General features: G+C 40.5%; 2 protein-coding genes and 1 long non-coding RNA gene across 3 annotated transcripts in view; 2 read left to right on the plus strand and 1 right to left on the minus strand.

Annotated features, from left to right (window-relative positions):
• Nucleotides 1–669, plus strand: part of LOC107689082 (uncharacterized) — a 20302-nt gene extending 19633 nt beyond the window's left edge. Inside the window, exons 2-3 of the long non-coding RNA XR_001634300.1 lie at nt 150–287; nt 601–669. This is a non-coding gene — a long non-coding RNA (uncharacterized LOC107689082). The remainder of the gene's footprint in view (nt 1–149; nt 288–600) is intronic.
• Nucleotides 1–7105, minus strand: part of LOC107689081 (uncharacterized) — a 29008-nt gene extending 21903 nt beyond the window's left edge. The window contains exons 1-5 of the mRNA XM_016486986.1: nt 6753–7105; nt 6431–6645; nt 5248–5354; nt 2334–5132; nt 1995–2212 (exon numbers count right to left, since the gene is read on the minus strand). Of these exons, the coding sequence (XP_016342472.1) occupies nt 1995–2212; nt 2334–5132; nt 5248–5354; nt 6431–6614 (3308 nt within the window). The 5' untranslated portion in view covers nt 6615–6645; nt 6753–7105. The remainder of the gene's footprint in view (nt 1–1994; nt 2213–2333; nt 5133–5247; nt 5355–6430; nt 6646–6752) is intronic.
• A 679-nt stretch (nt 7106–7784) lies between these two features.
• LOC107689112 (ankyrin repeat and SOCS box protein 16-like) overlaps nt 7785–10218 on the plus strand; it is a 13931-nt gene continuing 11497 nt past the window's right edge. Inside the window, exons 1-3 of the mRNA XM_016487019.1 lie at nt 7785–7967; nt 8222–8603; nt 8691–8958. Of these exons, the coding sequence (XP_016342505.1) occupies nt 8267–8603; nt 8691–8958 (605 nt within the window). The 5' untranslated portion in view covers nt 7785–7967; nt 8222–8266. The remainder of the gene's footprint in view (nt 7968–8221; nt 8604–8690; nt 8959–10218) is intronic.

Below are 10218 nucleotides of genomic sequence, written 5' to 3' on the forward strand. Positions count from 1 at the left end.
CACCACTGCCAAAACACATGTAACTGACTACAACAAAACACAGAATCACAGTTTTGTTGCTACTTTAGTTGCTTCTTCACTTAGCATACAGGAATAACTGAATATTTCTCTTAAATGTGCCACAAATGTCTTTTAACAATGTTTTGTAGTAACCGAGAGAAGTGTCATCGCAGAAGTTCTCCAGACAGCTGTGAACAGCGAGCAGTGCTTGGAGTCAGACAGTAGACTTCATCTTTATTATACTTCTCTGACTGGACTAGCAAGGAGCAGTTAGAGTCCATGAGAAAGTAAGTTCAAGTACATGTCTGCACTGAGCATGATTATACTATGTAATATAATGTTTTCTGCAATAATTGGGGGGAATCTTAACTGAGGAGACAAACTGACCAACAGGAAGCTATGGATCTATTGAATGTGTATTTTTCAAGCATTTTATTGTGGCATTCACTGTTATTTTTCTGCACAGTGATAACTAGTGAAAAGTGTTTCCTACCAATTTACTTAAAAGTACAGTTAACCCAGAATTCTGTCATCATTTACATTATTACCTCAATTCCCCCTAATTTTTTTTTCAAACCCCTGACTTTTGTTTTTATGCAGAAGAAGATACTTTAAAGAATACTGGTAATCAAAACCAACAGGTTTGTCACGTGTAGACGACATAAAGGGAGTAAATTATTTTCATTTTTGAGTAAACTTGCACAATGACCCACAATGAGCAACAACCAAGAACAGTATTCACTGATTACCTTAAAAATTATTCATAGTAACAGTTAGGTAATAATTATTTCAATTATTTTACCAAGTACAAAATGTTTAATTCAAAAACTTTGCCATTTACCAATGTGTTTCTCAAAACACCTTTTAAATTTTTAATGTTTTAACCTTTATTAAATGTTACAGTCCAAGTGTACATATAAATGCCTCATTCATTCAAGTAAATGCATGGGTAATTTTGCAAAATGTTTTAAATATTTTATTTACACTTATTGTATAACTGCTGTTTTTGCTGTAATTGCATGGTTTTGTAAATAAATTGTTTTGTAAATACATTTTCCTCATGCCAGCTTGGTCAAGCTAGTTATTTAATGGACTTTAAAATTGCTTTCATAATAATGAGATGTTTATAGATTTGTTAAGTCATATTATTTATGTGTTATAATCTATATAATTAAAATGAAAGTAAACGTTTTGTCTAGGTAACGTTATTAATTTTAAATGAAATATTAATGAACAGTACCGAGTAGATATAGAAATGCAGCTGTGCTAAGTCTGGTGTGCTGTGCAACGGGCCGAGTCCCGTGAGTGTCGGCAAGTTACGGCTGTCGCATCTGGTCCGGTTGATTCGGCCCAGAATCTGAAAGTGAGTACGCAAGCATCCAGGCCGGGTGCTGCAGATGGATCCGGGCCGATGGACAAATCTCCAGCAGGTGAAAATTTAACTGAAAATGGCCCGAGTGTATGGAGAGGGATTGTGTATGAGGAAGATGTAAACAGCCTATCAGCAAACGTCAAGTTGGTAAGTTTTCACTAGACTTTAGTGGAGTCAGCAGTTCGCTTGACAGTAAATAAGGATCTAATCCTAAAGTATCTAGTTTTCCGTTGTTGGTGAAGTGTTACTTTGGTTTCCGATTACCAAGGAGAGGCTACGCAAGGTCCTAAAGATGGCGGCCGCAACAAAAAAGTCACGTGACTGAAACCCATGAATACAATCCTAACAGATTATTACCTAACAATCAAAATTGCTGCTCTCTACTACAAAAGAGATCCTAGTTTGTGGACACTGTAGTTGGGGCAAACACCCCTGTGGTTAAGCTAACTATCAACACATCCTTGCTAAAATTATTATTAAAAGTATTAGAAAAGCATAAGTAATTAGATAATTAGTGCTCTCTAAAATCATAGAAATCACACATTAACATGTCTTTGCCACCAGCCATGGCATAATTATCTTTGCAAGCTTAGCGTTTGTTCAGCTTAGCATCTGGACTCACCCACTCTTCCCTCCATCCACCCTGGTCTTGTGGGGGATCCTGCCCCAGGTTACTTTTGCATCACCACTAGCCTTCTTGCTTGAACTAACAGTAAATGTTAGGCCTTGATTAAATGCCTTTTCCAGGCAGGGCAATAAACTCCGACCCTTTGGGTCGAGTGGCAGATAAGCCACAAATTGACCACCCTCAAATGGTGACCCAGGACAGGGATCCTTGTCCTAGAAGATATGTGTAAGAATGAAATTACAAGGCGATATTATATTATAATAATATTTTGTATATTTTGCACAATAGTAAGCAATATGTCTTGGATGCTTTAATTAATAAATTGTATAATACCCCTTGTATGCCATCAGATATGCAGTATGTGATCTTGGCCGTTGTGTATTTGTTATAGCCTGGAAGATTCAAAGTCATCTCCACACATCTCATAGTGCCTTTGATGCCCTTTTGTTCTTTGCTGTCCTCTTGTCCTGAATGCTGCTCTCGAGTCTGATATTCCTGCTGTGTATCTTTTGAGCTACAACTTTGAACCAGATCCCCCAGCACCTTCTTCTGAGTATTCATCTCCTCTTTTCCACACACTCTGCAGTACTTATGCAGTTGTAGGCAGTCAGAACAAAGGATGACACCACAGGTGGTCCGTTTCACATTTGTATTATTTGCTCCGCACATGCATTGCTCTGAAGCAGTATGTGACAGCAGGTTGGTCTGTTTCAAAGTCATTGAGGTATCTTGTTTTTTGTGTGCTTCAAGTGGTAAAGAAGTTGGCCCATCATCTTTTTGTCTTGTTGCGTCTTCTCTGGGTTTAACAAATTGGCTTAGTGCATTTGTCTTGCTTAATTCATCCTTAGTAGATCTAGGGTTTTCCAACCTTTCCAATGTAGCCGTTTTTGGTTTGGTTGACTGACCTCCACAACTGCTGTTAGACTGAACCACTTGACTTGTATCCTGAAAAGAAAGCTCATTTAGTCTTTGTTCAGACTTATAGTGATCAGCTTTTGTTGACCATATGCCCAAAGAAGACTTGGCTGTTCCCTGATCTATACCCTCCTGCAAGGTCTTCATCTGTGGTAAGGAAGGAGACTGCTGCCCAGGATATACTTCCTTAAATATATCACTGGCTTGTGAGCAGAGCAATTTTGGGCCAAGCAAGTAAATGCTGTTCTTCATGGTGTGCAAGATGACTTTGCGAAAACGTGACCGCACATTCAAGCAGCAGGTTTCAAACAGTTTATCTTTTTCAACTATGCCAAGCCCTGTCAAACTTAACTCCTGAATGCAAAAGTCGCTGGCTACCGAAGCCACTAGATTCTGAAGCTGCCGATGACTTTCTCCAACCTTTGATGAATCTGTGCCCTTCAGTGTCACGCTCATCTCACTTTTGCCTGCTTGTTTCTCAGTCATTTGCAAGCCAGATTTCATGGAGTCCAGTTGGTTGCAGTAGACCTCCTTCATGTAGCTCCACATCAGACAAGACACAGTAAGTTCTGCTTCTACTGTAGGAATCTGACAATCGTCATTGGGTTTTCCGCCACTGAGGCTATTGGATCTTGCTCTTTGATGGGCATATGCACTAATCATTGGCTTAGCTGATTTCTGGTTATTTTTCACCTGATCTTTTAGGTGTGGCCGACTTGAGAAACTATTGGCTCTTCTTAAGGGGGATTTGGAAATGGGCAGTGATGTTGAGGAGGGAGCAGCTGTCTTCACTTCAGCATTACTGGCTGATAGGGCATTCACACTTGTGTTTACTGAAACTTTGACTCCTGTGGCCAGTGTTGAAGTGAGTACAGCGGGAGTAGTTGGTTTGGCCTTGGATGTGTTGAAGGTGGTTCCACCAAATGTATTCACAGATAGCGGGTCTTGGTTTTTAAACAGGACATCCTCTTCTCTACAGCTTGGACTTGTCATCCTGAATGTTTCAATTCCTTCCCCTGTCAGTTCATTACTGAGTACGCCTGCAGTGCCAAGCAAAGACCTAATGGGTGGTGTTGGGTCTAACATTAGCATGTCCATTTTAGCCGTGAAACTCCTTATGTCTCCACCTATCTCTCCTAGCCCAGAGCTCTTAAACCGTGCCGCTAGTTTGTATTCTTTTGTATTCCCAACCTCTCCTTTTCGTTCAGTGCTAGAGCCGATCAGTTTAGGGGGCACTGGAGTGTGTACTTCACTTTTTCTCTTAACCTGTTGCTCTCTCTCCAAGGATTCAAGGGATGCTGATGGAGAACTGGAAGAGGATGGTGGCATTTCTGTCAAGTTCGGCATCACGTCTTCCTCCCTCCCAAGCAGTAGCATTTGTTTGGCCTGAGATACCTCACTTTTCTCCCCAACTATATAAATGCTATCCTGGTCATAGCTAAGCAGAACATTAGGCAGTACTAATTGCACCTTTTTTAATGCTGAAGTCAGTCCGTCTGGCATGTAAAGAGCACTCTTTTGAATCTGGTCTTTTCTCAGACAACCCTCTAACTGTTGGTAAAGCTGCCTCAGCTCCTTATGGGCTTGATGCATGTTCTGTTTAACCCCTGACCCGGTCGGGACCTCTGACTGTAGGTACAGGGTGGTGACCCCCTCGGATGTAACATGAACCACTTGCACTCCATGAAGACACAGTATCTGCTTGTACTCCTTAATGCTCTGCAGGTACGCAAACGCATCAGCTTCCATGATGATTGAAAGATCTTCCAAATTAGCTTCATCTATCCTGCACTCTGCCCCCTCCTCCATTTTGCTTTTCTTAGTCCGAGTACTGCGTCCAGTGAGAGCTTCATTGTTATCTTGCAGTCCGTAGTGTCCTAAACCTGCCGTGGATATAGAGCTGACATTTCCTGGTGACTGCGATGCGAAGCTGGCCCATTTCTTTACACTTGCAAGGTCTTCCCTCTTCTCAAGATTTTGAACTCTGTCTCCACTAAAATTAGGATATTCGGCTTTTGAAAGGTGATGATTAAATAACGTCTGCATATAAGGAAAGGCGCCTTGAAAATCAGAGTAGCTGCCTTGCAAGGTGCACGTGTCCTGTAATAAGCCACGTTGCGTACGTAGACCTGGAAACTCACTGCGCAGCACATTCAGAGTCTCTGCACCCCGAGGAAGCTGACTGCAATCCATAGTCACAGTCATATCGAGGATCACCTGAAGGAGTGCAAGAGCATCAGCTGTGTGACTGTCAAAACAAAATGAACACTACACTAGATACGATTGGGAAATGGAACTTGTATTTTTTTAATAAGTTATATGGTCAGCAAACCTTATTTAGACTCATAGACTCTTGTCTTGGGAGACTCGGGGAGAGTTCATATTTTATGCCATCCAGCTGTAAAATGTGAGGATGATGACGAAGCACGGTCTGGACCACTAAATAAAACCAGAAAGAGAAGATCAATCTCATTTGAGAGGCAAAAACTGGCTCAGCAGTTTGCACACTAACAACTAAGATGTTTGCACACACAGATGGAAGTAAATTTTTCATAATGGCTGGTCAATAAAAGTATCAATTCTCATTTTCTCTCTGTCTCACCAAAGACACTGATTCTCACTTATCTGACTCTGCTGCAACACACACACACAAGCACAGTGAAAACTCACTCACTTTTAATCAGGCTTGACAGGACATAAAGAATACCCCGTCACAACCTGGCCACCCCCCACACATACACTTTATCAACAAACTGACTACACTACTAAAATGTTGCCTTGGCCTTGGCAGACCAATCGGCTAGCAAGAGCCAGAGACTTCATTAGGTATATGCCAGCTGTCTGGCTGACAATCAGTGCATTTTGGATTTTTTCCAACTACCAGCTACTTTGGCAATGACATTTAAATGCATTGAAATTCAATGTATGCACCAGAAATGGAGTAAGATGTGTCAACATTTTATTCTAAAAAGTAAAAATACCAAAAGTGAATGGCAATGCAAACATATCCATGTACTAAAATATATACAGTATCAAACAATGTTGGAAAATTTCAGTGTATAAAACCATGTAAAGTGTTTTGCTTATGAATAGCCATGAATTGGTATCTGGGTAATGTGTGCCAGATACAACCAGATACAAATATGTCTTTTTATGACAGTAATCCTGCATGTTGTGGATTACTCTATTGCTTAAATAAATCAGCTGTTCAGTTCAATAATTTGTTTTTATGGTTCTGAAAAGAAAGAAAGAAAGAAAGATAGTTTTATTACATTATAATACTGAATAATAAACTTTTTGGACATTCAACTTTACTCAGCATTTGTTCTGCAAAAACAACTATTTGTGTAAATACACACACACACACAATATATATACAGTGGGTACGGAAAGTATTCAGACCCCCTTAAATTTTTCACTCTTCCTAGCTATTTCATCAATATCCATTTATTCATCTATTTACACCATTTACTCTGATGTTTAACAGCAGTCATCAGTCATAACCATGCAAATACCTCTGCTCTCCTCAAATGTGATGAGGGCACGCAGAGGTGTCCGACCGATGATAGTGACTGACACGACCTCTCCTCCTCCGTTCCTCTGGCGTAGGAAGTGAATCAGTAGTTTGTCCCGGAGCCGTTCATGGTCCACGTCTGTTGGCAAACCGTGAACGCACACCGCGCGGCCTTCCTCTGCCATCCTTCAGGGCTGCCACCTATTAACACTGATTCTAAGTAAACAAAAGTAGATAAGGGCGGTACATTAGTGCGTCACCAAACAAGCAAATTTGAGCAGATAAATATCGAAACATCTTTTTTCAGCTTTGTCAGTCACTACCTTCCTCATTATGATAAACAAAAGGACATGAAAGTCGTTGTCCTGTCCAGCGTTTGTGTAGTACGGAGCTCGAGCACACAGGAAGTGTAACTAACAACAGAGTTCGTGAGAAGAGACTCAGTTACACTGTTGTTTTTTAATTTGATTATGTAAAGTATTTATTTTTTTCCACCTGTGTGTATCGATATCAACACTTCGTCGCTCTGTTCTCCTTTACAATAGAGGATTACCTTTTCTTAAAGAGTAATTTCTTTGACTTAGTGCCTGGTGTCGTTTACATGAGAAATAAAAGTGAAAGTAAGGACGCAGAAGATGAGAAATTGCGCCTTTACCGAGTATTTATGACTTGAGCCGCATGCAAACTGGGAAATCATGAGTAAAAGTCGTGCACCTAATGTATTAGTTATTTATTATGTAGTGTATTATTTTTTTTGTTATTTATCTAATCTATTTTTATAAATTATTTATGTCCCATGTTACGTCTTAGTTTGCCTTTTAAAAAACATCAGTCATTAAAAACAGCGTTTATGGGTAGATGAAAAAAGAAACTGGGTCAGCCACAACAAAGTATTTTTTATAAACTAATAAAATAAAATTAGGGTTTTGCACATCCCAAGAACAAGATTTTATTCATGCTACGTACTTTTAGACGTTCAATGGTTCCTTATTAATATAAAAATCTTATAAACCAAAAGTGCAATAGCATGCCAAGTCACTCATCTTAAGTTTTCCACAGGCTTTGTAAAAAACAAACTCAAAAACAGCATTCAAATAATTGTATAGTTATAATAAATGTAATACAGTATAATAGTAAGTATTATTCTGGTGAATGCATAAAATAGTTAGCAGTGATTGAGTACTGAATTTTCAAGAACCATGACACCCCAAATTTATCTGGCCCAGCAGGTAATGTTTTGTTTTGAAAACAATAATTTGATGCGCCACCTACAGGCGATGTCGTGCTAGTGCAGGAACATGTTTGCTCACATTCTCCACATTCTAGTCTATTAATACCCAGAGCTCCACCATGTGTCAGGTCAACATTATCTTGTGACAGGCAACTTCGTTCTTGAAGGGACAGCGGTCGTTTTATTAACAGATATAGCAAATATTTCGAGCATTGACCATTATACATACCAAACAAATGTTTTAAGCAAGTTTATCATTGATTATTGAAGTACTGCCTGAACAGGAGGAACTTGAAAAGCGTTAGAGGTAGGAAGACCTTATCTTTAGAGCATATACACTGTTCTCAGTGTTATTATTGCATGTTATTAATGTGATTTATTAGTCTGTTCCTTCAACTCAGGAACAAAACTTGCTGGGTAGGTACCATACATAGGAGTTTTACTTACTCAACTGTGTCCCTATGGCTGATTGGAAAAGGTTATGCCTGCTGAGCAATGCTGCTTTACTAACACTCCTACAGCACAAGGCCACAATTTCTGTGCCAATACTTTTTGTTCTAGGCATACTACTCTAGGACGCTTCTAAACACAAAAGCTCTTGTTGGGATGTCCCGGGACACTTTTGCCTTCACTTCTGCCTCTCTACGCTCCTTAAGGCTGGAGCAGGAGCTGCAGGACTGGGAGGACGCCAGGCGGGCACTGGCACACAGGAGGACTATGGCAAGACGTCCACTACCCGCCGCCCCCAGGCTCCGACACGGAAACGAGAGAATCCAGACAGTACGTGCTCCACCACCACAAATACAGTGCAGAGACGCAGCCATCCATAACATCTTTATGTGTGGAGATATGAAGAGAGTGTATGCCATCCTCAAAGATCCAGGCATGGTGAATGCACTGATGGAGACAGTACATGAGGAGATGGTGTGGGCCCCAGAAATGGGTAGGACCCTTATAGACAGCCATGACAAACACGAACATATGCAATCAGGTGTATTTGGGTGAATTCTCTCTTCTCATTCTTTTGCAGGAATGTGGACTCTTGTCTCAAAAGTAAAGCAGACGTCTGCACTGCGTCTGGCTGCCAGCAGGGGGCACTCTGGCTGTGTCGAGGAGCTGCTGTTTAGGGAAGCAGAGGTGGATGCAGACCCAGGCGGCCGTACAGCTTTACATGATGCCTGTTCAGGAGGCCATCACGTCTGTGTGCGCCTGCTCCTAGACCACGGGGCTGATCCAGACCTGCTTGCTGTCGACGGCAATGCCCCGTTGCACCTCTGCAATGCAGCAGAAACATATCAGTGAGTAGGCCTGCCCTGCATACGGTCAGAGGGAACAAAATGTAAAATATAAGGAATAAAACAAACAAGTATAGAACATGGTCCAAATTACTCACAAATAAAGTCAAAATCTTTCAAAGTACACAATTGTTCGAAGGTTAGGGGTGAGTTTTTTAGATAGATACTTGTATTCAGCAAGTATGCATTAAATTGATCAAAAGTGACAGTAAAGACATTTATAATCAGTGTTATTTTAGTTTCAGTTATTATTTTAATTTTAGTGAAGTTTCAGTAATTTTGTTTTGTGTTTTTGTCATTCTTACTAGTTTTTAACTATGTCTAGTATATTGTTTATTATTAAGTTAATTTTATTTCAGTTTTAGTTATTTTAGTACATAAAGTTAAACTAAAATGTTGCCTTGGCAAGCAGCTGAAATTTTAATTTTTATTTTATTTCAGTTCAGGTATTTTATTTCAGGAAACAAAAGGTGTGTTTTTTTAAGGTTTAAGTTTAGTTAATTATAAAATCCTGTTTATAATGTTACAAAAAAATCAATTTCAAATAAATACTGTTCTTTAGAACTTTATATTTACCCAAAAATCCTGAAAAAAAACCCCAGCACATTAAACAGCACAACCGTTTTAAACACTGATAAACCTAGTTTTGTCACGTGTATGTTCCTGTTGCCCTTATTTGGTTTTTCCTGTGTCCTGTCATCATTGGTTATCAGTTGTGTCCAGCTGTGTTTGATTAATTAGTTCATTTGCTCCCAGGTGTCCCATTGGTATCTGTGCATTTAAACCCTGTGTTTCCCAGTGTTTTTTGTCTGCTGTTAAATGTCATTCTGTCTGCTTAATGTCTCCAGTGTTCCCTGTCTTCCGAGCGTTACCCTCATTAAACCCTTTTGATTTGTATTACTCCTCGTCTCCTCGCTCCTTCGTTCCTTCCTCCCCGAGTGACAGTGACAGAACAGCAGACCCTAACGGAAAGTAAGCGGCGCCTTTTCCCCCGTTTTTTTCCCCATTTTTAAAAGTGTTTTGTTTTGCCGTTCATTTCTCCCCACTCATATGGAGGAACGAGCGAGGTTAATCGCTGTGGCTCAGGCGAACCCCGACCCGATTATCTACGCGAGGGCTTTCGTGCCGCTCGCCCTTGCCAGCTCTCTCGAGGGGGAAACCCTCGTGACGCTGTTCCGGATCGGGATTACTTACCATCGCCCCGCGGAGCTCCCAGACACCACCAACCTCGACTGGAAGGAGGCAGTCATCCGGTGTCTGGAG

This window comes from Sinocyclocheilus anshuiensis, unplaced genomic scaffold (assembly GCF_001515605.1).
Source record: "Sinocyclocheilus anshuiensis isolate Anshui unplaced genomic scaffold, SAMN03320099.WGS_v1.1 scaffold653, whole genome shotgun sequence".
In the NCBI taxonomy this organism is placed as follows: Eukaryota; Metazoa; Chordata; class Actinopteri; order Cypriniformes; family Cyprinidae; genus Sinocyclocheilus; species Sinocyclocheilus anshuiensis.